Source organism: Colletotrichum costaricense (assembly GCF_030867565.1).
Source record: "Colletotrichum costaricense strain IMI 309622 chromosome Unknown Scaffold_19.1, whole genome shotgun sequence".
NCBI classification, from domain to species: Eukaryota; Fungi; Ascomycota; class Sordariomycetes; order Glomerellales; family Glomerellaceae; genus Colletotrichum; species Colletotrichum costaricense.
In genome coordinates, this window is record NW_026848248.1 from 879,436 (window position 1) to 905,880 (window position 26,445).

The 26,445-nt window shown below is 54.2% G+C and overlaps 9 protein-coding genes across 9 annotated transcripts; 3 read left to right on the forward strand and 6 right to left on the reverse strand.

Annotated features, from left to right (window-relative positions):
* Positions 1-64: 64 nt before the first annotated feature.
* On the forward strand, positions 65-527 carry CCOS01_14131 (uncharacterized protein; the record flags this gene model as incomplete). The annotated part of the gene is made up of 2 exons (XM_060462275.1): positions 65-166; positions 219-527. Coding segments are annotated over 2 exons (411 nt in total), but the record flags the coding sequence as incomplete, so codon positions are not given.
* Positions 528-657: 130 nt separating this feature from the next.
* CCOS01_14132 (ATP-dependent Clp protease) lies at positions 658-2,468 on the reverse strand (the record flags this gene model as incomplete). The annotated part of the gene is made up of 2 exons (XM_060462276.1): positions 658-1,747; positions 1,801-2,468. 2 exons carry the CDS (start codon positions 2,466-2,468, stop codon positions 658-660), a joined length of 1,758 nt encoding a protein of 585 aa, XP_060307372.1.
* Positions 2,469-3,285: 817 nt separating this feature from the next.
* Positions 3,286-3,915, reverse strand: CCOS01_14133 (uncharacterized protein; the record flags this gene model as incomplete). Its single annotated transcript, XM_060462277.1, has 1 exon — positions 3,286-3,915. One exon carries the CDS (start codon positions 3,913-3,915, stop codon positions 3,286-3,288), a length of 630 nt encoding a protein of 209 aa, XP_060307373.1.
* Positions 3,916-4,813: 898 nt separating this feature from the next.
* CCOS01_14134 (alpha amylase) lies at positions 4,814-7,313 on the forward strand (the record flags this gene model as incomplete). Its single annotated transcript, XM_060462278.1, has 8 exons — positions 4,814-4,901; positions 4,954-5,078; positions 5,131-5,230; positions 5,283-5,395; positions 5,449-6,140; positions 6,205-6,540; positions 6,594-7,224; positions 7,275-7,313. The coding sequence occupies 8 exons, from the start codon at positions 4,814-4,816 to the stop codon at positions 7,311-7,313; spliced, it is 2,124 nt and encodes a 707-aa protein (XP_060307374.1).
* Positions 7,314-7,899: 586 nt separating this feature from the next.
* On the reverse strand, positions 7,900-8,812 carry CCOS01_14135 (cytochrome c oxidase polypeptide 5; the record flags this gene model as incomplete). Its single annotated transcript, XM_060462279.1, has 3 exons — positions 7,900-7,983; positions 8,105-8,298; positions 8,590-8,812. The coding sequence occupies 3 exons, from the start codon at positions 8,810-8,812 to the stop codon at positions 7,900-7,902; spliced, it is 501 nt and encodes a 166-aa protein (XP_060307375.1).
* Positions 8,813-9,963: 1,151 nt separating this feature from the next.
* CCOS01_14136 (uncharacterized protein) lies at positions 9,964-10,272 on the reverse strand (the record flags this gene model as incomplete). The annotated part of the gene is made up of 2 exons (XM_060462280.1): positions 9,964-10,139; positions 10,215-10,272. 2 exons carry the CDS (start codon positions 10,270-10,272, stop codon positions 9,964-9,966), a joined length of 234 nt encoding a protein of 77 aa, XP_060307376.1.
* A 495-nt stretch (positions 10,273-10,767) lies between these two features.
* Positions 10,768-21,214, forward strand: CCOS01_14137 (Mus7/MMS22 family protein; the record flags this gene model as incomplete). Its single annotated transcript, XM_060462281.1, has 6 exons — positions 10,768-15,634; positions 15,686-15,870; positions 15,922-16,089; positions 16,332-16,509; positions 16,562-17,621; positions 18,226-21,214. 6 exons carry the CDS (start codon positions 10,768-10,770, stop codon positions 21,212-21,214), a joined length of 9,447 nt encoding a protein of 3,148 aa, XP_060307377.1.
* Positions 21,215-21,823: 609 nt separating this feature from the next.
* Positions 21,824-23,852, reverse strand: CCOS01_14138 (TFIIH p62 subunit domain-containing protein; the record flags this gene model as incomplete). Its single annotated transcript, XM_060462282.1, has 2 exons — positions 21,824-23,658; positions 23,711-23,852. 2 exons carry the CDS (start codon positions 23,850-23,852, stop codon positions 21,824-21,826), a joined length of 1,977 nt encoding a protein of 658 aa, XP_060307378.1.
* A 765-nt stretch (positions 23,853-24,617) lies between these two features.
* CCOS01_14139 (extracellular protein) lies at positions 24,618-26,037 on the reverse strand (the record flags this gene model as incomplete). Its single annotated transcript, XM_060462283.1, has 3 exons — positions 24,618-25,092; positions 25,141-25,515; positions 25,574-26,037. The coding sequence occupies 3 exons, from the start codon at positions 26,035-26,037 to the stop codon at positions 24,618-24,620; spliced, it is 1,314 nt and encodes a 437-aa protein (XP_060307379.1).
* Between the last annotated feature and the right edge of the window lie 408 nt (positions 26,038-26,445).

Sequence of the window (26,445 nt, forward strand, 5' to 3'; positions counted from 1 at the left end):
GGTTCAATTGGAGCACCGCAGCCTGGCACGCCTTGGGAGCTTCGCCCTCAGGAAATGACGGGAAACTTTTTTTCTTTTGGCCTGGCTCCAAGCTGCCAGACTCGCCCTTCAACCTGGAATTGAAGGATCCCACTCGGCGTGGGGACTGCGGGTGAATCTTGCAAATGTTGGGGCCTTGTTGCCTTTCCCAGGCTCTCCAGGCACTGAAGAAGAGAAAGGACTCCGGTGCGGGCTCCCAATGCCTACGTGTCCCCGATCCCCCGGGTGACGAGAGCCGTCGCCCCCAGGTGCCAGCTTGCATGCACGCTTCAGTCCCTGACTCCCTTCCTCCCCTCCGAACATCGCCATATCCGTCCGAGCCGAGGTGTCTCCGCCGACAACTTGACATTCGCATTGAATCACTAACAATAGCTGATAGCTCCACTCGCCATATGTTCCTACCTAAATTCATCATGGCTTTCGTATTCCCACGAGTATTAGGTGCAGCAATAATGTTTTTCAAAAACAACCAAGTACTTCACGACTGACGAGGAGCAACGTTCATGCATGAGTATTTACATTTCCGTGCATTATGAATCCAGCTTAAGCACCTTGCCAACTCCAAGACTCCGTAACAAGGGAAATATGTATAACATAAGCTCATTGTCTGCGACAGCCTTATGCACCACTCTGGCCAGCCTCGCGATACTGCTCAAAGGTGACATCCTCTGGCCGCGATCCAGGTTCAGCGTCCTCGTCAGCCATACGCCGCTCCAGTTCCAAACGGCCGTCCTTGCCCCAGTATCCGGCTTTCTCAGTGCCCTTGACGCAACCTTCGGTGATCAAGACGTATGACATCGGCGCATCGAAAATCGGCTCTGCCAAAACTCTCTCCATCTCCATCTTGAGGCCTCGAGCCCCGGTCTCGGCCTTCGCAGCACGTTCCGCAATTGCATATAAGGCTTTCTGCGTGAAGCGTAGCTTGGAAGGGTATGTTTCGAACAGAGCAGTGTATTGCGCAACCAGGGAGTTACGCGGCTCCGTCAGAATTCTGTAAAGATCATTCAAGGATAAAGGACTAAGTGCACAGATGTTGTGCACTCTACCAATTAGTTCAGGGATGAATCCAAACGCCTGCAGGTCTACTGGCGTCGTGAGGTCCAAGGGAGTGTATGCTGAGGCTGGTGCCTCGGGGTCAACATGTGGCAGATGCGAAAATGATTGGCGCGGTAAGTCGTGCTGATTGCCGGCGAGGCCATGTTTTCCTTTCAGTTCTGAGCCGAAGCCCATGGATGGCTTCGATACTCTCCGGACAATAACTTTGTCAAGACCAACGAAAGCACCACAAAAGACGAACAGAATATTTGTCGTGTCGATTGTGTACTGATCGACCTTGCCCTGAGGTGGAGTCGATTGAGGGGCTGACGTTGAACTCGAAGAAGTATAATTTGTTGTAATAGGAGGTGTTGATCGTGACGAGCGGTTGTCCTTGACGTTGATTGTTACTTTGGAGCCTTCGACGAGCTTGAGTAAAGCTTGCTGAACGCCTTCTCCGCCAACGTCGCGGCCATTCATGCTCTCCCTTTTCGCCAGCTTATCAAATTCGTCCAGTACGATAATTCCCTGCTCTGTAGCCTTGATGTCGTAATTCGATTCGATCAGTAGTCTCTCTACGCATGTCTCGACATCCTGTCCGATATAGCCGGCCTGGGTGAATCCATTGCAATCGGATATCGTGAACGGTACGTTGAGCTTCTTGCTTAACGTTCTGTAGCATATTAGACTCCCGGCAGACATTAAGGGTATCCATGGCAAGCCTACTCTAGTATGTATGTCTTTCCGACACCGGTGGGACCGATGAGCAGTAAGTTGCTCTTGTCAATCTTGACTGGAGGAGGGGTTGCAGGTTCCTCGGCAAGATAGGAACCGTCGAAACTGGTGGACGACTCATAGCCTTCATCCAAGTGTTGGGTAGATTCAGCATGGCCAGGGAACTCATCTTGGGGCCACTCGTCATCAGCAGGAAAGCGCTGGAAGGCAGACTGACGACCTCGCTGACCTTGAACAGGATGAATGTCACGCCTCTCGAGAATGTCTCTATCTCGGGCATAGCGTTGCCTCTCGGCCTTTTCTCTCTGTAGCTTCTCCTCGTGTTCCTGGTGCCTTCTCCGCCGCACTCCTTGATAGTGGTTGAAGATGGTGGAGCAGATGGTCTTCTTCGCTCGATGTTGGCCGACAACATAGTCGTCTACACGCTTCTTCAGGTCTCGGGGATAGAATTGCGGAACTCCGAAGTTGTTCTTGTTGAACATGGGCCCGCGGCCAGTATCACTAGTCGGATCATAACTGCTTGTGAAACCCGAATTGAAGTCTTGTGAACGTCTCGGGGCGGTTCGAGCAGCGGAGGAGGCGGAGAAGGTGCGCTTAGCACTCGAGAGGAGAAGGCATCGTGCGCATGTATAGGCCTGCGGCCTCGTGGATAGAGCCATTGTTTCGGGTGCCCGATCAAGGGACCATAGTCAGATAGCCGCCGTAATTATTCGTGAAGCTCGTCGCTATCGATCGTGGCCTTCGTGTTTGGGGGACGTCGGTAATGATGACGGGGAGTCCGGTGACCGGAGGGGATGTCGTGAGAGTGTGGCTGGCTCGATAGATAGGCCGGATAAGGGACCTTGCCCAGAGCTGTCGGCGGTCGTGTGGCCCGGATGCGGGGTTGGGGAGCTGGAGCTCCAGCACAGCAGCGCTTAGGAGCGGCTAACACTGGGGAAAGCTCCCAGCTATCAGCTTGCACTTCGAGAATGGTTTCTAGATTGCTCACCTTCCTAAAGTCAATTCCCATGGCACCAGAGCTTGCGTTAGCTTGGTATACCCCGGCCGCGATCACTGGCATATCTTGGATTCTGCCCTATTTGGGAGTGGTAATCGAACCAGATAGGACCGATCAAGCTTTTGGTGCGAAGGTACTGTGGCCCATGTCCATGCCTGAGCCTGGGCTGCCCATTGAACATCTAGCAAAATACTGAGAACAATGGGCCATGATAGATTACTATGGCTGCCCATTGGATCTACAAGACCAGGCTGCACATTGTGAGGGGATGAATCTTGTATTGTATTGGGGAGTGAAGGGCGTTTTGTTAGTTCTGGAAACAGCCGTCTCTAACGGTTTCCCAATGCGGACCGTGAAATTTAACGTCGGTTTACTCTGTTAGAAAGTTCTGTTTGGTCCGTATAAGTTGTCATACCTGTCTATCATTATGCAGAAATATGAAGAGAAGTGTGTTGGACGACTGGTGCATCTGGTGTGAATCACCCGAAACTACTTTGTTGCGCCTCTAGCCCACCCCCAGAGTTCATGTTAGCAGAAAAGCTCCACCACTGTGCGTCTGGCATGCAATTCTCAGAGGGCCCACGACGTATCGGTGATGGCATTTGGCGACGATAACGACATATCGGTCCCACCAACGCTGATATTGATAACTCGTACTCGTCTCCCCTGTTCCCCTTTCCTCTTCTTACTGGTTGATGGAGGGCATTACCTATCGACGTTACCCTCTTTTCCTCACCTCGAAGGAGCAAGGTGCAAACCCGGCAACCAAATAACGCCTCCATCAGTCCATCGAGTGAGAAGACGGGGTTGCCGAGCAAATTCAAGTACCAACGCGGAGTTTCAGCCGCTAAAAGAAGTGCCTCAACCTTCAGCGTCGCCTTTTCGCCTTGGACTTCGGCTGGATCAACTGGATGAGCGCTGTGGGTGTGCTGGGGGCCAACCACCAGTTCCACCACCCTTCCGGAGGTGGCGATGAGTCCAATCGGCTGCGCGGCGCCTTGGTCGTCCATCAACCCCGTTTTGATTCGGCCGGTGAATTTTTTGTTGTTGAGAATTGAGATGCACCAAACAGGCATCCCCAGGGAGGGGTTCTCGAGTGGCGGCAGCATATTTTTTCTCGTTCCTACCTTGCCTTAGCGTCCTGCCACTTCCGATGGAGCAGCAATTCTCGTTGAATTGGTCGCACCAGTCAGGCCAACCATCAGTGAGGTGATGAGAGGAAGGCCTGGACCTTTGTTCCGTGGGTACCACTGGTGGTGCTTCATCCTATCGAGATGTATGGGGTAATACTTTTGGTTACCTTAGCATAGTGTAATTACTGACCGGGCTGCTTTTTGCGAGATGCGAGCTCCCAGCTGCGTTGCCCCACGACGTCATATCATGCACAGCGCCAATTGATATACCTTGAGCTCTCCCTTCCCATCCTTAGGTCTGTGGTTTGGAAGGTTAAACCCATCCCAAGCTTATCCCGGCACTGCGGGGGAATTATCAGGCAATCCAAACAGACTGTTACTGGCATTTGTCCAAGAAAGCAATCATCTGTGTTTATTTCTCTCCCTTGCATCTTCCTTCTCTACACCTAATCCAACGTCCAACGCTTGATCGAGAACCCCAGACTCGCTCAATTCCTGCAGAGATTGCTCCCAATCTGCGCATTCCTTGCCTAGCTCCAGACCCCTACCGACCTACGTTAGGAAAGGCGTGAAATCTCCATCGAGCTCAGGTACTTGCTTGGCTCTTCCGTCACATAGCTGTCCTACCTTACCTTGCCTCACCTCACCTTACCTCAACACTTTGTGCGGGGAGCTTTCCATTGCTTCCAATCCCACCCCTCGCTGCCTCTTCCCTTCTCACCTTACCCTGCTTCACACTGCCGACCATCTCTGAACGACACCTGACGTGCTTTATCTGCCCTACTTTAGATCGAGTTCAGCTCAAACCACCGCGGTTCTGCCCCGCACCATCAACTTCGTCTTACCACCGCAAGCTCTATCGTCATCAACCAACATGGCCGCTGTTGCTCAGAACTCTGCCAATACCATCGCTCTAGACGGACCGAGCGGTGCTGCCGATGGCTTCCCAACCGACGGCACTGGTAAGCTTCCTGATCATATCTCCTTGTAGGGCCACTGTCTAAAATATGTCAGGCGTTGTCAAGCTTGACCCCTGGCTGTCGCCTTTTCAGGAATCCTTGAAGAGGCGCTACTCTCGCGCTCAGGACTGGATCAAGAAAATCAATGACACTGAAGGTGGGCTTGAGAAGTTCTCCAAGGTAAGTCAAGTGAGCTCGTATTTTCCTTCCAAGAGCTAAGTTGGGTGAATAGGGCACCTCACTCTTTGGATTCAATGTCGACCAGGACAACAACATCATTTATCGAGAATGGGCACCCAACGCCACTCAGGCTTTCCTGACTGGTGACTTCAGTGAGTTGAATCGTATGTAGTATACCTGCACACGCTGATTGGGTGGCAACAGATAATTGGGACCGGAACTCTCATGAGATGAAGAAGAATGACTTCGGAGTTTTCGAAATTACTCTTCCCGCAAACAATGGCCAGGCTGCAATCCCTCACAACTCCAAAGTCAAGGTACGCTCATTTCACAGTATTTCTGACGCGTGGTTGGGCTCACATCATTATAGATCTCCTTGCAACTTCCCAGCGGCGAGCGCGTCGACCGGCTCCCTGCGTGGATCAAGTACGTGACGCAAGATCTGTCCGTATCCCCAGCCTACGATGCTCGTTTCTGGAATCCTCCTGCGGGAGAAAAGTACGAGTTCAAGTACCCGAGGCCACAAAAGCCTCGCAGCGCACGCGTATACGAGGCCCATGTGGGAATCTCATCACCCGAGTTGCGCGTTGCAACTTACAAGGAGTTCACCCAAAACATGCTGCCCAGAATCCGAGATCTCGGATACAACGTTATTCAGCTCATGGCAGTTATGGAGCATGCCTACTATGCCAGCTTTGGGTACCAGATCAACAACTTCTTCGCCGCTAGCAGTCGTTACGGACCACCGGAAGACCTCAAGGAATTGGTCGACGTGGCTCACAGCATGGGAATCACTGTGCTTCTCGATGTTGTTCACAGCCATGCCTCCAAGAACGTTCTGGATGGACTCAACGAATTCGACGGCACAGACCACCAATACTTCCACGAGGGAGGACGTGGCCGCCATGAGCTGTGGGACAGCAGGCTGTTCAACTACGGTCATCACGAAGTGATGAGATTCTTGCTCAGCAACCTGCGGTTCTGGATGGACGAGTACCACTTTGATGGTTTCCGTTTCGACGGTGTGACGAGCATGCTCTACCAGCACCACGGTATCGGAACGTAAGTGCTCAACATGTGTGAGACCATTCCTTGACTATTTCTTGCTAACAACTACTAACTATAGTGGATTCTCTGGTGGCTACCACGAGTACTTTGGGCCGGACGCTGATGAGGAGGCGATTGCTTACCTCATGATTGCGAACGAACTGCTGCACTCATTGTACCCGGAAGTTATTACCATCGCTGAGGATGTTTCGGGTATGCCGGCTCTTTGCCTGCCGCTCTCCCTCGGTGGTGTTGGCTTCGATTATCGACTCGCCATGGCTGTCCCGGATATGTGGATCAAGATCCTCAAGGAGACGAAGGACGAAAACTGGGACATTGGCAACATCTGCTTCACTCTCACAAATCGGAGACATGGCGAGAAGACCATTGCCTATGCTGAAAGTCACGACCAAGCGTACGTTTACCCTTTGTACGAAACTCACGACACTCGAAGCTAACAAAGTACAGGCTTGTGGGTGACAAGACCCTCATGTTCCATCTTTGCGATGCCGAGATGTACACGAACATGTCAACTTTGACTCCCTTGACGCCGGTCATTGACCGCGGCATGGCCCTCCACAAAATGATTCGTCTGTTGACCCATGGTCTCGGCGGCGAAGGCTACCTGAACTTTGAGGGCAATGAATTTGGCCATCCTGAATGGCTTGACTTCCCGCGCGAGGGCAACCAGAATTCGTTCTGGTATGCTAGACGCCAGCTGAACCTCACTGATGATCATTTGCTTCGATACCAATTTTTGAACAACTTTGATCGCGCAATGAACACTACCGAGGGCAAGTACGGCTGGTTAGCCGCGCCTCAGGCGTACATCTCTCTCAAGAATGAGAATGACAAGGTCATTGTTTTCGAGAGGGCTGGCGTAGTCTTCATTTTCAACTTCCATCCCACTGAGAGCTTCGCGGACTACAGAATCGGCATTGATGTGCCCGGCTCTTACAAGGTTATCCTCAACACTGACTCCAAAGACTTTGGAGGTCACGCGCGGGTGGATGAGGGAACCCGATTCTTCACCACTGCCATGGAGTGGAACAACCGCAAGAACTGGACTCACGTCTACATTCCCAGCAGATCTGCCTTGGTAAGGTTTCCGTATACAATAACAGGATCTATGAGACTAACAGTGTGTAGGTGCTTGGCTTGGAGTCACCCATCTCCCAACACTCCTAAACAGTGCTGTTACGGTGAAGAGGCAGAGGGCCATGGATAGTGGAAGACAACTAGAGAAGGGGAAAGAGAAGGAGACTTACTTACCAAGCTAATCGCAATTGTCATGAGTTATGCAAAAGCACCGTGTTTCTAGAAACCAAACCCAATAGATTTACCACCTGTTCTTTCAAGCTCCTCTTCATGGCTACCTTACATTGGACCACAAGTGAAGAGGCGCCCATTGGCAGCCTGTGAACTGTGATATCTTTCCATACAAGGGAGAATACTGAGTCACAAGACCAACAGTTGAAGGTTCGTGAGATAAACGTGAGTCACCACATGTCTAGACACGACATCGAGGGGCAGCTTTGTTTGAAGAAACAAATGGAAATTTGCTTGGAATTCAGCTCTTTTAGTACAGTATTTACACCAAGCAGATTGGGTTGTCCTCGAGTCACGTCGCAAAGCCCCCTCAGCCCATGCCAGCCAGCCTTCTACTAGTAGTCATTTAATACATGGGCAAAACTGCCATGGTGTGTGTCGAATTTGTGATTCGTGATTCTAAGAGACGAGATAGGGAAGGGTAACGGGATATCGGGAAGGGATTTTAAGCCTTGGGAGGAGACTGGACCATGCCCTTGCCGGAGTAGCCCTCGGAGGAGAGACCAGTGAGGGGGTCGGAATTTTGTTTCTGTACGCGAGTGGAAGAGTTGGTTAGCCATCTGATGTATTTTTGTTTTCGACGTCGACGCTGACGTGTCCTCCATTCGAAGGACGGCAGTGAAAGATTGCCAGTGTTGTATGCTGCATACCTTGAGGAACTCGTTGGACGCCTCCTGGTACTCCTTGGTCATGGTGTCGGGAGCAGGGCCGGCGAACATGCGGACGGTGGAGAAGATGGCCAAGCTGGCGGCGACGGCGGCCATGACGCCCCAGAAGACGCGGCCGGTCTCGCCGGCGGGGGTACCGGAGCGGGGACCGTGAGGGCCAAAGGCAATCCAGTAGGCTGTTGAGACAATTTGCGTTAGTTTTTTTGTGAGGTTTCTCGATGTGACGCAATGCGTATGCACAGGGATGGGGGGGATGGATATGAGGTTCGGGCATCAGAAAAAGCCAATTGAGAGAGAGCATCGGGTGGCATATATAAGATGCCTCCTTCCTCTCGAGCAATTGATGTTGACGAGCTTCCCTCAATGGCTTTGTCTCCCTCCCCCCTTTCTCAATCCCCTTTCGGCCGACATCGAACCACGTTTCCTCTCTCTATCTCGACGGAATGTAATGGAAAATAGTCACGCACCGGCCTTCTTCTCCTGAAGGGTGAGCTCAGCCCAGGGGCCCTTCATGCGGTCTCTCAGGGCCATCCAGAGCTCGGCCTGCTCCTGGAGGGGCATGCCCTCCCATCTCTTCTCGATGTTGGCGAGCGTAGGGTTGGAGATGGCGTGGGTGGAAGCGGCGCGGCGGATGACGGCGGAGTGGGCGCGCAGGCCGGTACGGGCCAGGGAAACGGTCGGGCGCAACATTTTTGTGTCGGGGTTTATGTGTCGTCGGAAAAATCGCTAAAGGGAGAACGGTCGAGTTCGGAGGAGGAGCTCAATTGGAGCGATTGAGGTTCGTGGACGTCGCGGGTGGGGGGGTTTCTTGCGAGATTCGTGATGGGCGTCAAGGAGGAAGAAGAGGGTTTTTTTGGTCTACCTAGAAGTTCCGGGCAATCGTATGATTGGAATTTCGATTGCAATACGCCGGCTGCGACTGGGTGACTGAGAGATCACGTGATACCATTGTGGCCTGTGCGAGAGCCATCCTACCAATGGAATTGAGTGCTGGGCGCAGGGGGGGCGGGCCACGGGGGGTGTTGCCGGTTCCTTCACCTCGGTGTCTGGGCTGACGGGGAGCTTTACGGGTAGCTCTTCAGTGCACCAACGCGCTGTTTGTTGCTTTCACTGACAGGCTTGTAGCCCAGTGTTGCAGCAGCGCAGCTCCCACTGCAGGGCTCGGTTGTCGGCTCATTCCGAATACCGCCGTTTGACCGGGATCTCAATTGCTTCGTCTTGTGGTCGTTGATTGAAGGTGTAAATGTGCTCCGGGGACTGCTCAGTCACTTGAGCATCACTTGTGAGCCTCTTGGGTCCGTATTTCACTGGTTTGCGAGCTCAATTGGCTGCTGCATACGGACCGTTTAATTTGTACTTGATATTGACATCACGGCGCATCTCGGCCGAAGTCGGTGACTTTCCATCAGCCTTTGCGCAACCCAGATAATTCAGCCAATGAGCGAATTCTATACACATCTAGTTGCGCACTCTCTCCCCCTGGGGTGCTGTCTGATATTATGCTCTTGATATTGTACAATTGAATTAAACAGACACAGCTTGCGCTTATGTGCTGTCGGATTTCCTACAGCGACTCGATCATCCCGACTCGTATTGTTTCAAGTAGTTCTCTCTTTGGCATAGAGTTGACAAGCTATGCGGAACAGCCCATTCTTTGCCTGAACTTGGTTTTTCGTTGTGAATACCTCTCTTTGGGGGACTTATCATGGTCTCCGAGGTTTGTGATATGCCCCCTAATAGGCCTGGATATCTTCCGTCGCCAGAATTCAAATAGTTTCAGCTTCAAGCAGGCTGACAGCTCTTTGATAAAATGGTTGTTAAATCCATTGCTGCTCAGAACTTCATGACTTCGGCATTGAGTTCTCTGGACCTGTGCCGGCTTGGGGTTTTGTTTGGTTCGGAGTCTGTAAATCGGAGGTATTCGGTTCGCTCGACGAGACGGGCTTGGGTAGTTCGAACTGTTTTTGCTCCCGCAGTTTTGCTTGTCTTTCGAGCTCAGGCTTCAATGTGTAGTTAGCTGCTATAATCAGCGACTTTCGAGTTGGGCCAGGAGTATCTCCTCTGGTATCAAATGGCTGGGAGTGGTGCGTACTGATGGAGATGCCTGCTACTACAGCCACGACGATGGGTATAACGTTTCTGAAGCTCATCTTGGAGGTCTTGAATTGCTTGAGATAGTCGAGTTATGGAACGAATCTTTCAGGCACGATTATCATGCCACGATAGGGAGCTCAATCTTGCAATTGACAATAAGGTAGGCGGCGGCTGTGATGTAATCATCGATGATGCACCCGGGATAGCTCAGGTAGCGTGAACCCAGAGGTCGCGGTCGGTCACCCAAAATTCGGTACAGGCCGGGGCCTGTGCGCACACTCAATCGACTAAAGTGGTTTCCCGCCCCCGTGCCACCGCGTGCGACAGCGTGTACCCCACCAGACGCGCTCAGCGACCGCCTGAACGCGTCTGCTTCAACAATCGGATTATTTGCACCTCGCCTGGGTACGACTACCTTAGGTAATGAGAGCACTACCGCTTTCCGCATCAAACAAGACGAGCCGAAATTTTGGCCACCCAACCTTTCCTAGAAGCCCTTCACTGCTTCATACTTTACGATGTGTACTTCTTTATGATGAACGCTTTATGTCATGGCAAACTGGAAAGAACTGGGTGAGGTCCCAGACTCGGACGACGAACTCGACTTCGATAGCCAGGATCTTGAGTCGCTGCCGAACCCCGAACTACCTTCGAAACCCACCTCCGATACTTTACAAACGAAGGACGTCCGAAAGAGCATATGGGATGTTCCCGAATCGTCACAGGATACGCCAGCAGACGCGACTACAGATCGTGTAGCAACGGACCGCCACCATGAGGTGTTTAAGCCTATTGACGGAGAGCCGCCCTCTTCGCCGCTGTCTTCGGTGCCGGATGTGGATGAGCTGGACGACCCCTTCAACTTGGACTTAGACGAACCAGCAGCCCAAGTGGCACCTACGACAAAAACGAGGACTAGATATCTTCCCAACGACCGCGACGACTCTCCCGATCCCCTGGCTGGCGATGATACCGTTTCGACGAGCTATGTTAGAATCACTGCTCCTGAACCTGAGTTCCCCGCCGAGAACGATACCGAAAGCCTTCCACCTCCTAAAAAGTCTCTGGCGGCCTCTTCACAACCCAGTCAACAGAGCCGGCAGAGACGATTGGCTGCTCAGCTCTTTGCTAGTTCTAGCCCGGATGCAGAGGTGGCAGCTCCACTTCAGCAGTCTAACGATGGTAACACTTCGCCTCCGAGGCCTTTATCCGTCTCCTCGGCAGCCTCTTCTGTTGCTTCTCCGGCGCCGACCCAGTCGAGGAAGCAGCTGAGGCCGGCAGCTATTCAGCGGGTGGAAAGCTCCAACAGGGACGAGGAGGTTGCTCGACAAGTCGCTGTGCGGTATGAACGCTCGTTCAGACCAAGGAAACCCATCCAGGAACACCCATACCTCATTGAGAATGCCCAGTACAGCAAGGCTCTCAAGTCACACGGCATCCGGCCGATCAGAATGCCCACAGAGCCAGCCCCGAGACGTCAACGGCCGGAGGAGGATTCCCAGGAGAAGGATTTTGAGGATGATAGCCAAGAACCCACAGCTGATGCGCCAAACGGAACCACAGACGAGAGCCAGTTCAACGGCCTGGATATCCCGCTAAGCTCTAGTCCTCAGCTGATGTCGTCCCTCTCCGATTCACCCCTCCGAACATCGTCCCCCAAGCACCGCGGCGGACCGAGTAGCCAACCAAGTCAGGGAGATACGGATAATACCAGCTTCTCCGATGTCGACGATTTGCCATCCCTTGACAAGATTCACCGCGACTTGCTGGCAAACCGATCTGCCAAAAAGCGAAAGCGCGGGAAAGGCACTGCGACCAAGGCTGTGGTGACGCAGACGGCAGCCCCAAATGCGCCCTCGCGCCCGCAGTTTCAGCAGTATGATGAGATTTACGGCATGCTTTCTTCGCCGTCTTCATCGCCTGAAGTACAAACTACTGTGATCAACCATTTGATTGATCCTACATCATTGCCTACAGAGAGCAACGCCGGAACGGTATTTTCTGAGGGCGATGACCTGCCTATCGTGGATGGCAACATGTTGTCTGCTCCTGAGCTCCAGGGGCGAATTTCGGTCGAAAGGGAACCGCCAGTCTTCGACCTGACCGTGGCAGACATGTCCGATGTGGAAGAAGACAATGGATCCGGAGATGTTGATGCGCATAGCAGTTCAGGAGAGGAGTCGGAGGGTCGGGATGATGGTCGCGAGGAGGTCGGCGCGGCGATTGCAAAGAGAATGCGAGGTGTCCTTCCGGCATCCTGGCTTAGGCTCGACCAACAGGCAAACCGTCCCAAGCCTACTCAGTACCAACGCCCCGATGACTCCCCTGAGAAGGGTCCAAGACGAGGCGTGGCTGTCCGACGGATAGGTCGCTCGGCATCATCTACGGCAGCAGCGTTTCTCTTCGATGACTCAGACGACGATGTGGTCACTACGCAGACGCCTACACGTCCTTCTCACAATATCCAGACTGTGTTGCCTTTCGAGAGATCTGAGGTCACGGAAATCAGTGACGACGACGACGGTGGCTCCGTCGTTGAAGAAGACCAGGTTGACCATATGCTACCAAGCAGAAAACGTCAATTGACTTTGAAAGACTTTCGACAACCCGCCAAAAGGCAGAAAAAGAACGACCGTCCATCAAGCACCCAACCCAAGAAACGCGGGAGACCGCTGAAAAGCGCACTCCGAACTTCTGGAGCTTCCCGCCTCGATCCTTTCTCTAAAAGTCGCAAATCTACTTTGAGCAACACTCGAGCTGTGGCCCGAGCGAAATCTCCTCCAAGGTTGAGCATTCTGGATGTCATCGAACCAGATGCGCCGAAGTTTCTGAAGATTGCGGCTCGAGCAGCTCATAGCAAACGGCACATGGGACGATCCAGTCCTACACACAAGAGCATACGCCTAGCCACGCGGAAGGACAATGTAGATGCCGGCAGAGTGCTCCAACAGTGGAAAGGAGGCAAGATTCGACCTCGACCTGGATTGCAGACGAAGAAACCTAGGCCCACAGGGTCAAGTGGGCGACACCCACTGACTCAACTACCATCAAATGTCTTCTCTCGTGGTGCTGTATCCTCTCCAAAAGCCCGCAGCGCCACGCAGTCTGATGAACTCCGTCGTGAGACCTCAACGCCTTTGACGCCTTTGCCGGAGGCGCACTCTCGGATAAGGCAAATGTCGAGAAGTAATTCGGTCACAAGCCAGCAGACGCAAGATACCCGAAATAGGCCGGCTCAGCTTGAAACAGATTTGACCCAGCAACCGGGTAGAGTCGGTTTCCAAGCAAAGAAGCGAGCTCTCGATGCTCTTTTCAAGCGTAATCACTCGCAGTCGCTGTCATCGAGAAGTGCGCACTTGGATTCTTTCTTAGACGACACATCATCAGTAGTATCAGGGCACAGCCTTGCTGCTGGAGGCTCTCCTGAGCCTGCAGCAGTCAAGAGGCCAATACTGAAGCGCCCGAGAAAGCCTGTACAGCCAATCCAGATCGATGTAACGGCCGCCCATTTCCGCCACGCAGATGACCCCATGCCTACCATAGAGTTGATAACTCCCGTCGAAACGCCCAAAGCCGCGTTCAACGACAATCAGCTTCTTGGTCTTGGTCCTTTTGGCACACACTATACACAGCACTTTGATATTTTCCCCCTGGACCGCGGGGTCTTCTTTCACGAGACAACACTCATAGGCAGTGGACGGGTCAGCTCAATAGCGTATGACCAGTTTCCCGAGAAGGTGTGGAATTATCGACCCCGAATTTCTTACAGCCTTGGTGAAATGGTCCTTCGATGGGACTCATGGACCGAGCAAGTCTCGTCCGAGTTCGGCATCGTGATGGACGGGATCCTCGAGCAAATTCTCAGGCCATCGCTGTCTGCAGAAGTCACACCCAATGGCAAAGCAGCGGCAAGATTTGTTCTGGACTACGTCCAAAAAGCGATGAGCTTCACCAACGATGCCGATGCTGCCTCATTCATCGCTCGGGTGTCTGATGTGGTCAAGTCTTTCTTGACGCGCTTCGAATCTGAAGATGTCAGTGACTTGGCTCAACGTCGGGAACTGGCTGACGTGTTGTCGAATGTATTCCTCGTTGTCTCTTACGCCGTCCGCCTCTGTCAAAAAAGTCCGGCGCTGATGACAGAGAGCTTTGCTATGGAGGCGCTTCTCAGAAAAACTGCAGAAACACTGGTCCGATCGCTACTCGGTATTGGCCTGGATGACGTTACGCAACTCTACGATGATCTTCAGACCTTAAGATACCGCGAGCGTGGCATTCGCTCCGACAAGTTCGTAGCACACGCTTGGGTAGTTCTCATAAAGGCCCTAGAATATCTTCGGATTCCTAGGATGACATTCTGGGACGTTACATACTCGTGCATGATACAACCAAGTGTCATTCGTGGCATGGACTCCCAAGAGTTTGAGAATCTTTGGAAGAAGATGTTCACGCTCCTACCCTTGTGCGAATTTGACGACAATGGTGTGGTCGTTTCCGATAGGAGACACCTGGTTCCCCTGGAAGGGTGGAACTTGCCCCAGCAAGTCCTCAAACGCGTCTTCCAACTATACCGCGACAATCCCCGCCAGTCTCCAAGCTTCAACGACTACTGCCGGGCACTAGTGTCCAGATGCCACTATCTGGTCGATCAATGGGGTTGGCAGAAAAGCAGCGGTATCATCGGTACCATCTTCGACTTCTTTGGCTCGCAGAACTTATCTCATTTGCGCAACGAGGAAGCCTTCCGCTCAGCTCGTTTCCTAGACAGCCTTCATCTTGAACCGTCTCTCCATGTCGAGCCTGAGGATAGGTGTTTCCACATATTCCTCAAACTCGTGGCACTAGCCATCAAGAGGCTGAGACAGAATGGGGCAATCAACGACATCCGGAATTTGGTCGCTCGCACACTGCCAAACCACGACCGGCAATATTCTAAAGAACAAGACGTTCACCAGAATGACTTAGCCGCTCTCAGGAACCATCATGATCTCTTATGTACTCTGTTCTGGGCAGCGCCACCTGATCTTCGTCCCGGCATCCACAATCTGGAGAAATTGGTCATTCCCGCTAGCTCTCATAAGGAAGCCTGTCTTATTAACCTGCGGGCCTGGAATCAACTGGCAAGATTTGTTGTACACGAAGAGTCCGCCGCGTCATTCAACCCGCTGGCTAGCTGGCAGGCCAATGTCTTCAAGCAGCTGTTGGACCAGTACAACTCTGCCGCAGCAGATATCCAACAGCAGTTCTTAGCACTGTCTAAGGATGATAGCAATAATGTCAGCGAGGACCTGATGAACTCCATTGTGGCTACAAACAAAGCTGCAACCATGGAGATCATGCTGTTCTCAGTCAAGTCCTCAATGGAGGTTGTGCAGTATGCGAGTAGTTTGGAGTTGGCAAGGCTTGCCTCTAGCCCTTGTAAGATAACTTGCCAGACGTTCAGCGTACTTGAACTAACAACATTCGCAGATCAATTACAGCAAGTCTTCCAGCATTTCTCTACTTTGCCAGCAGACTTCCCGTCCACGCTTCTCCAAGCCTCTATGACCACGCTGGAACGTCTTCTTGGTCGAATCGAGTCGGTCTTCAACGAAGCAGATGATAGTCAAGACAGTATGGCCTCTCGGACTTTGGAGTCCGAGGATGCCATTCTGGTAAGTCATGCTCATACTATTTCTTCGTTTACGTGTCTGACACCTTTCTAGATGCTGGACCGCGAATTGGCTGCTGCGTTCCTCTCAGCAGCACGCTGCCTCTTGTCAAATCAATCGCTCGGTAAACCTGGCAATTCAAGCGTGTCAACATCCTGTGTTGAGCAATCCGTCGTGGTATCTGGCATGATGATTGGTCTTTTCGTACGCTGCGGAATGATGGTGAGTTGGTCTGAGTTGATTCCAAGAGCCAATCGATCGCTTACTATTCCTAGGCACTCTCGCAGGTTTTTAAACCTACTAAATATGGGCTATTCGGGAAAGCGCCAAGCAAGCTTGACTGCGAACAACGTCAATACCTTCCACTCTTCCTTTCCGTTGTCGCGCAGAAGGGAGCAACCATTAACCTGGAGGTAAGAAACGCGACTGGCGCGTGATCCATGAATACAACTAACATGACACAGGATATTGGAGGAAGCCTTTTGCTGTTGTGGCTCATGGTCATCATACAGCCGAGTCACTGCTTGAGATTTGAGAACCAGTTTGGACAGCAGCTCCAGCGGCAGGGCTATCCTTTCATTCCGGACAAAGCAGGTCTTGTCGTCAACCCAGGCTACGCGGCCAACCGTGACTTTTTTGAGTGTGAGTATTTGCGCAAGTTGACTTCGTGGCACGGATGACTGACTATGCTCAGACGCGGCATCTTGGATGCGGAAATCTTTACACACAGCCGACACTGCCTCCAAGAAGAACATGCGGTCGGAGTTCGAGAGAGTGCTTAATGCCGTCATGAACCAAATGCGGGCTGACCTTCAAATCATGACCGCAGACGAATTACAACACCCAAGCTATGTCAAGTTCGTCCGCAACATCATTTCCCTCATCAAGGCTCATGGTTCAGACATCTGTCCCGTACAAAAGTTCTTCTTGGAAGTGAGCAAGGAGTATTCGCCACCGATGCAGGACCCGCAATTACAAGCAGCGTTGATCCAGTCATACGGATTCAAGCTTGCGGAAGGCGACCCCAGAGTCCCTAGTACATTATTCCACTTCTTGCTCAATAACTTCAAGGGGGCTCTTCAGCGTGGCCGACTGCCGCATGAGGTTGTCCTCCTAAAAGGGGCTTTGGAAAATGATGCCATCATGTCGTTCGTTCTCAGCAAGATGCTTCCCGCGGTGCTGCATGCCACCCTATCTAATGTCGAGGCCTACGCGATGCTCGATGTTTTATGCGACGCGCTTGGACTGGCAATAAAATCGTCACCTATTCCTCGTCAAGTCAGCGAAGACAATATGGGGTGCATTGCTGCCTTGGTCACCACCACATTGGCTTGGGCAAACGCCCTAGGACGGAGCATGCTTAGTCCTGAGCATGTTCATGTGCTCCGACGCATCACTTGGCTCCTCAACGCATTTCAGCCTTCCCTTGAAGCGTTCTCATTCATGGTTACAGAACCTCGAGGCTGGGACAACGTTATGTCGATGTTACATTGGTTCAGCCTGCTCGCCCAAGGGGCGCAAGAGTATCTTGAAAACCAAGAAACCCCTTTCATAGCCGCATCGGGGCTGTTTCGCCGACTCAGAACTCTCAATGAGATCTTCACGATCCAGGACACCACGGTTCTGACCTGGTCAGAGCATATAGGAAACGACATCAGTAGGAATTGGGTCACGACAGGACCATTGTTAACGGTATCACCACACAACCGTGGCACACCTTCAACGCAGTCTGGGATTGGATCACTACGGCCTAAGTGGGACATGCAAGAATTGACGACGAGTCTGCTAGATCAAATGCGGAACTGGCATGAGTGGTGGACGAGGGTGAAGGAGTTGCCAGCTGATACTGAGGAAGTAGATTTCGGGGAGGACGTCATATTCTGAGAAAGGTATCTGTCGTAGAGCAGTGTCCAATCCTTACCCCCAGAAACAAGTACATACCATTATGCCCACAACTATCTACCAAGGATTCAAAAATAATCTTCATCGCCGTATCTTTAATTTCATTGAATTACCTACGCTGAGTCATCTACGGCTGGGTCCAGGATCCATCGTGAATGATCTTATTACGATTTACATACTTCGGTGTGGGACTTTCGGTGAGCGTCGGTGAAGACTCTGCCGAGATTCCGCCGTTCTCACTAAGCATGGTACCGGCTTCAACAGCTCGAAAGCAAACAAGGTCTCTTTTGCCACGCAACGACACCGCCAATTGCTGGCATTTTGCTCATTGTCCTTCCGAATGTATGCAATAGGGCCTCGGGCCCTTGCATCAGCCTCAAGAGTCTCCGTTACATCGAGGTTAGCGCTTTCGGTCGCTCATCGCAGCCAGTGTCGACATTTCCACCCGTCCTTTAGGTTGCGGAAGAGCCCGTCCGAAGGCGGCGCAGAAGACGGCAAACCACCAGACAAACCGGCCGGCGAGCAAGAGGACGGCAGTAGAAGCAAAGATGGCAGCATAAGCAAGACTGAGTCGGTCACGGCGGAGTCGGCTTTTCGGAGGTCGAGAGGCGGCGCGTTCGCCTCTGCGAGAGCGCGCCTCTCAAGGCCGCGGGCCGCTGACGAGCTGCCACCGGTGAAGCTGCCGCAGAGCTTCCTCGACAACAGCGTATCGCTGTACGATCCCGAAAACCGCATCAACACCCTCACGAACGACCTGTGGCACCATCGATACATGGGCGCCCGCTGGCACGATCTGCTCTGGAAAGATTTGGATCTCGTCTTCAGCCATGCGTCTTGGAGCGAAGCGAAGTTGCAAGATGCGCTGCGCCGGGGCAATCTCGAAGCCATTGAGAGGAGGAGCCGCCTCCTTGCTGAGGCATCGCAGTGGCTGAGTCTCTCCATTGACGAGATGCGATCTTCGAACAACCTGCAGAACTCCCGCGAGCCGCTGCCGACCACCGAATTCGCAGACATGCTTCGATACTCCAACAAATTCGTCCTTTCAAACCTTTTGTCGCAACACACCAGAGCAACGACGGACGCCGATCCAACACAAGATCCAGACAGCGTACTGCAATCGCTTGTCGAGCAATACATCGAAGAGGGACGGCCGAAGCTGCGACGTGACGGACTGAGGTTATTCGACCCCCGAATCCGCGGCGAAGTCGTCACGGCTGTGTGCGCGGAGCTTTCTCTGCAGCCGGACGCAAGTGCCGCAGGCAGGGAGCTCAAGAGACCGCTTACTGTCGTCAACATTCCGAACTACACCGGCCGAAGCCATACCAAGAAGCTCATGAAGCACGTTGCGTCATGCGCGGAAGCCGATTTGATTCACCTCGATGCGCAGGAGCTGGCGATGCTTGTCGGCGACTACATCGGGCAGGACTGTGCCTACTCGCGCGGCTCGATCTCTATGCTGGGATATCGGTCTGCCGAGATGAATGGACGTCTCGTCAAGAGCGAGGAGCCGTCCAAGCCCAACGACGAGGATCTTTCCGGCGAGATCGAAGCGGCATGGGTCAACCTTCGAGATCACGGGGTGGATGGCGGCTACGGCAACCCAATGGACAACGAACTGCAAAAGATCAAAGAAGGCCCCAAGGACTACATCCTTCCTTCTGTCGATCGATGGGAAAACCTGAAGATCAACGCCGTTCTCGAGGAGATTGCCAACTCGGCTACGAAGATGACGTCGAAGCCGGATCGCAACCTGATCATTCACGTGGACGACTTCGTCGAGCTCAACATGACGCTCGAGGGTGCGCTGCTCATCGGTCGACTTCGGACCATCGTAGACACCATGTGGCGCGCTGGAAAGAGAGTGACCCTGGTGGGCACCTCATCCAACGAGAACCCTTCGGAGCAGTACGCATCGACGCTCAAGGAGATTGCGGCAGAGGAGTGTTTGATCCCTTTGCCCCTGAACTTCCAGCGGATCACCGACGCTGCAAACACCAAGAAGATTTACGAGGCCAATGACTTCTTGCAAGAGAACCTGCGAAACATCCAGCATATGCTGAAGAGCATTTCTGGCCAAACGCGAGACACGAGTAAACTGCGCATCGTCGGCGTGTCAAAGTCCTCGCCGCCGCAGTTCCTCTTGGATGACACACACGGCTCTTATATGGAGGTCTCGCTCATCCCCCGCGTTCTGGCAACCTCCATCCTCCCCCTTTCCGACGTATACCACATAACCCGCCTCTTCTACGCCTGCGAGGGCACCGTCCGCCCCGACGAGTCATGGAGGGTTCTCTTCGACGTCGTCGAGTCCAGCAGCTACAGCACCGCGCAGCTGCACCGCACCCAGGACCGGCCGACGCGCTCCAAACCCTCCTCTGCCGGCGCGAGCTCGTCTGCCGACATGCAGAAGCCCGAACCCGAACGCCTCCGCGTGTCCGGCAACTACAACGACTACGAGAAGAAGCTCCTCAGCGGTCTCGTCAACAGCAGCGAGATCAAGACGACGTTTGCCGACGTCCACGCCGACGCGGAGACCAAGAACAACCTCAAGCTCCTGACCTCGCTGTCGCTCGTCCGCCCTGAAGCCTTCACATACGGCGTCCTCGCCACCGACAGGATACCGGGCTGCCTCCTCTACGGCCCGCCCGGCACCGGCAAGACGCTGCTAGCCAAGGCCGTTGCCAAGGAGAGCGGCGCCAACATGCTCGAGGTCAGCGGCGCCAGCATCAACGACATGTACGTCGGCCAGAGCGAGAAGAACGTGCGCGCCCTCTTCTCGCTCGCCAAGAAGCTGAGCCCGCTCGTCATCTTCATCGACGAGGCCGACGCCCTACTCGCCGCCCGCGGGCAGCGGAACCGCGCCGCGCACCGCGAGACCATCAACCAGTTCCTGCGCGAGTGGGACGGCATGAGCGACACCAAAGCCTTCATCATGGTCGCCACCAACCGGCCCTTCGACCTCGACGACGCCGTGCTCCGCCGGCTGCCGCGCAAGATCCTCGTCGACCTGCCCCTCAAGGCCGACCGCGCCTCTATCCTCCGCATCCTCCTCAAGGGCGAGACGCTCGACGCCTCGGTCGATGTCGACGACGTCGCGCGGAAGACGGTGCTCTACTCCGGCTCCGACCTCAAGAACCTCTGCGTCGCGGCCGCCATGACGGCCGTCCAGGAGGAGAGCGAGGTGGCGGCGCGGCACACCGGCCCGGAACCCTACGTGTTCCCTCCCAAACGCACGCTTGCGAAACATCATTTTGATAAAGCGCTCAAAATGATCGCCGCCAGCGTCAGCGAGGACATGGACAGCTTGAAGAGCATCCGTCGCTTCGACGAGAAGTACGGCGATGTCCGGGCCAAGAATAGCCAGAAGAGGAAGGGTATGGGCTTCGGTGTGCTGCCGACATCGACGGATGCTGAGGAGGCCAGGGTGCGGCAGGCTGTTGCTTGAAGAACGCTGGGTTCGGGTTTTGACTGTTATTCTCTGTTCGTCTTCTTTGTAATGTCATTCTGGCTTCGCTGAAGGCAAATCTCCCACCCTTGACTTGGAACCATCATCAGAGAAATGGATGGGACGGGGGTGGTCTTTCAGGCGAATTTGTACGATTTTTGTTGTGTGGTGGGAAAGAGTTTCCTTTGAGGACATCCCCATCGTGGGCTATAGAAAGGGGGGAAAGGAAGTGAGTGGTGAATTATGTATTATCATTGAGAGGACACACGCCATCTACGATCAGGTAGTCAGGTAGCATCCCAAAGACTTGCCGAGTAAAAAATAAGGGACTAGCGAGAGATGGGCTATGAATTACCACCCTCATGAGATGGGGTTTTGATAAAAGAAATTAGCTGAGTTGGCCCTTCTTCGCGATTTACGAGACAGCATAAGGTGTGATTCGACACGACTTTTGTGCCCAATGAACATTTAGTAAGAAGCGTGTATGGCTCGGTGTGGTTTGCTTATTCCTGAATAAAGCTCCTGATGGTTTCGCATTTTGATGTCTCTTATACAACCCGACCCCGATTCTCTCTCCGTCCCAGACTTTTCTCACCTCAAGTGCAATCTTCAGGCCTCGGTGGAAAGCTGAACCCCCTCAGCAGCAAGAGCCCGCTGATAATCCCCCTGCGCCCTCTTCAGCGCCTCGAGCGTCGGCTGCATAATCGCCAGCACGGCCTTCCTGCCACCCTTTTCATGCTCAGGCCGCCACCCGCGAATCTTCTTCCCCGTCGCCTTGTAGTGATCCATAATCTCCTTCTTCTTGGCCCGGATGATGTCGTCGCGCGTCTTCTCCGCCTCATCGGCGACGGCGTGGATACGCTCGGCCGAGCGCTTGAGGGACTCGACGAGGTACTGCAGCTCGTTGGCGCGGTCCGGGTCGCCCGACAGAAACGCGTTCCAGAACTGGTGCAGGAACTCGACCGTCGTGGCGTGCGTCAGCTGGCACCGCTCCGCGACCTCGACGGGCAGGCCCATGGGGCGGGACTCGTCCGCCGCCGTGTCGCCGTACTTTTGCGCGCGGCGCTGCCGGATGCCCTTCATGATGTCGTCGCCCGCGGCTTTGCGCGCGGCGCGGGAGCCGACGTGGGGCGGGCGCCGCGTTCCTCCGTCGTCGCTGTCGCTGTCGTCGACGATGCCGATGCCCGCGCGGAGGTTGAGGCCGCCCGCGCCGTCCGTCTCAATGGTCTCGAGGTCGGTCTGGATGTCAAATAGGACGTCCGAGGGGTTCTGCTTGGCGAAAGCGAGGGCGTTTGCGGATTTGGCCTCGTCTTTTTTCGCAAAGAAGCGGTTCTGCTCCTTGATGTTGAGTATGATTTTGTTCTCCTTTGCGTCGCCGCGCAGGTCGCGGAGGGCAATCTCCGCCCACGTCGAGTCTTCTTCGGCCTCGGCGCCGGTATCGCGGTCCGAGGGGGCCACGTTGGCGAGCATACGCTCGCTGAGACTGTTGAGGGTATTTACAATAGGCACGTTTTTGCGCGGGCGCATCTCGACATCCTTTTGGTTTCCGCTCCGGAAGCCGCCCTGGTTCTCCTCGTTGCCGTGGACGTCAATGATGTGCGGCACGCTCTGCGCCATGCTCTTGCGCTGGAACATTGTCGTGTTCTCGCTGGCATCATGGGCGTCAAACAGCGCGTCGCGCTTGATGCCCTCCTTTCTCTCGTCCGTGATTCTATCTCCCTTCAGCGTGCGGAAGAGCTTGCTGAGGAAGAAGCGGGACCAGAACTCGCTCTCGGGGACCTTGGGCACATTTTCGTCGTAGAGCCGCTTGACGAGCGGGTGCTGCGCCATGATGAGCTGGACCATCTCGACGGTGATGTCGAGCTTGAGCACGTCGTTCTCCAGCCGCGGCTTTATCGCGGGGAGGACATTGTACGCGCCCTTTTGCTGGTTCACCTCGATGGCGTGGGCACGCAGCAAGTTTGTGCGCGTCGACCAGAACTGGGCGTTAAAGGCCGCGTCCGATATCGATTCGGGCTTGGTCGCGCGCGCGTCCATGTACGTCTGGTGTAGAGTGCGGTCCTTCTTCATAAGGGACTGCTGCAGCTCAATGTCACCCTTGAGCTGGGCGTCGTCGAACCAGCGAGCGCTGTTGGGCTTCGCGTTGGCGGAGCTGGCGAACGCCATGGACGAGCCGCCGCCAGCGCCGCCGCCACCACCGCTGGCACCATTTGCGCCGTTGGCCGCGTTCGGGGTTGAGTTGCCGGAGGGCTTGGGGACATTGGGATCGCCGGAGCGGATATCGGCCAACAGCCTCGAGAGCAGGTCCTTGATGGCGTTGGCCTCAGACCTGGCTTCTGGTGATGTGAAGTGGAAGAGGTAGGGCACTTGTTCTGTTGCATCTGGAGGCTTCTCAAAGATTTTGAGCATAACCTTTGCTGCGCTGTCTGGTGTCTGTTGCAAATCTGTGGCCCAAGTCAGTCATGCATAGTACTGTCTCGTGTGACGGAAGCTCACTTGAGATATTAGCAATGACCAGGGAGACCGTAGGCGGGCCATTCCCAGGTGCTGGAGTCCAGATGACGGACTGTTGATCCGGCGTCAAGGTCAAGACACCATCCTTCTTCTTGAAGGCCGTACGACCTGACGGTATCGCCATCTTCAGTTTTATATACTGTGCTTAGAAGCTGCTGCGAAGCATAACGTTGAGACCTTCACTTCGTCACCACCCTGCCAAGCCACCTCAATGTGAACTGCCTCCTTGCCTGGGTCTTTGCAGGGATGAGACCCGATACGTCAGGGGCGGCCCACCAGCCAGATCGACAGTAGATAGTCGCGTACGATTCAATAATTCTGCAACGGTAAGAATTTATCGCTCCAATGCGGAATTAATGTGGTCGTGTGGAATGAGAATTGTTCAATGTCTTTCACCTGGGGTTGAAGGCTCGAGGTTCGAAGCTCCAGCCACAAGAGCGTATGCTGCCTGAAGTGGCTGTCGGTCGCCAGCTGGCGCTGTCTTGCCAGTTCCTAACGGGCCGGCAGGTGTCATACGTTCGACCTCACCAGACGACAAGCCAGTCACGTCCTTTTGGCTTTAACCACAGTCACTCCAGGTACACGTTAACTGGCACTGCATCGTCGACAGGTTACACAAGAGAGCCATGTTTTACAACGATCGTGGTGATTTACTATCCAGCCTACCTGGCATACTTACCTGCCAGGCTTTTCCTTATGCGAGCCAAGAACCAGTCCTGGAAGATCCATGCTATCCTCAAAACGCCAAAATCTCAGAAAGCCAGAGTTTGTTCCCCATGTCTATGGATGCGTGTCCCCGTATCTCGTCCAAGTCTCATAAAATGTCGTGAACCTTTCGACAATACATTCCGAAGGGCAGAAAAGTTGTTACGCAAGAGGCCCGCGAGGCTTAGATGTGGTGTCTAGCGCGGAGGGAGCGGCGACCGTGGGCTCTCTTCTTCTGCCAGACCAGGACCTCGGTTGTGCCAGACTGGCATTTGGTGCCAGGAGCCATACTCATGAGCACCGACCACTGTCCAGAGGCACAACGCTGGAAATGAGTGCCGGAGACGCAGTTCCACTGGCCCTCGGGGGTGCAGGCCTTGCCGGGAGTCATGGAGCCGTCTGCTGCATCACCAGATCCGGCGCCAGGCGAGGGAGCTGCGGATGGAGCTGCGGATGGAGCGGCAGAGGGGGCAGCCGATGGGGCGGCTGAGGGAACGACTGCCGAAGTGGGAGCAGGCACGGCGGTAGGTGCCGCAGATCCTTCGGTGCACTCTTCGCTGGGTGAAGCGGGAATGCTGACGGTCGCAAGTGTGGTCGGTCGGGCAGAGGCAACGGCAGAGTTGCTAGAGGCCGGAACAGTGAGGAAGACACCGCCAGGGCTAATGGGAGTCAGTACAATTACAGTGACATGGGTGAGATTTACTTACAGTCCAGCAGATGAAGAGGCACCCCCGGCAGCGCGAGTAGTCGACTGGGAGCTCGGCTGAGAGACTTGAGAAGCGGCCGGAGCGGACGGGGCAGGAGCGACAGCGTTGGCAGAGCTGCTAGGAGAGCTGCTGCTACCACCTCCAGAGCTACCACCACCGACTGCGACGTCGCAGGTGCCGACGGGGGCAGCGGTCTTGGTGCCGGCGTTGGTGACGTCTCCAGGAGGGCCGGGATTGGGGAACAGAACGTCGGATCCCTCGACGGTGCTGCAGCCGTTGGCGATGTTGGCCTTGAAGATCTGAGGACGGCTGGCGAAGGGAGTGGAAGCACTGCCACCTCCGCCAGTGGTGGTGATGACGGCGCAGTTCATGTAGCTGTGGAAGGGGAATTAGCATGGCCACGGTGAGAATCAGAAGGTCAAGATGGACATACAACTCTCGGTTGCCGACGTTGTTGAACCAAGTCCAGGCGAACAGGGCGTCCTTGGCAGAAGGGGTGTCGGCAGGCAAGGTGAAGGTGAGAGACGAAGTGCCTGCGACAGGGCAGTTACCGATGTAGCTGTGGATGACGGTGAAGGTCTTGCCGCTATCGAAGGAGAGGGAAGCCTGGCAACTACCGCCGTTGTGGTTGGCACCGCCGGCGATGGTCATGTTGTACTGCTGGCCGGCCTGCCAAGTAGCAACGGGAGAGGCCGCAGCGGTGCCGAGAAGGTTCAAGGTGCCCTTGCAGGGAAAGTCGCTGCCAGAAGCGCTCAGAGGGCTGGTGATACTGTAGTCGATGTCCTGACCGGCGAAGGGGTTCTCCTTGGATCGCAGGGGCGGCGGGTAGGTGATGGCCATATGAGCCGCGGCGTGGCCGGCAAGCAGCACGATCGCGGAGACGAAGGTGGACTTCATGGTGTCGTCTGGTGTTGGAAGAGATTCGGTCTAGGATGATGGTGGTTTCGAGAGGATGAGAAGGTCTTTTTTTTAGGTGAGCTTCGCTTCCAGATGTTGTTAACAAAAGCTTGGTTGTGTTGACTGGAAGAAGGATGGATGGGATTTTCTGTAGGTTCAAAGAGTGGATTTGCTCCTCGTTTTGAAATGTGTGTTGGTCTGGTGATTTCTTAGGTCGGGATGGCTGAAGAGTTGTTGTAGGTGAAAGTAGGTGAGGTGAGTCGGTCAAATCAAGGTGAGTGAGACGGGGTGTCTTCACTTGTCTTTATCTGAATGTGGTCTTGAGAATCGAGCCGGCTCGAGGAAAGAGAAGAAGAAAAAAGTCGGGTGACTTTTACAATGGAGAAAGGCGGTCGAAGGAATGTGTTC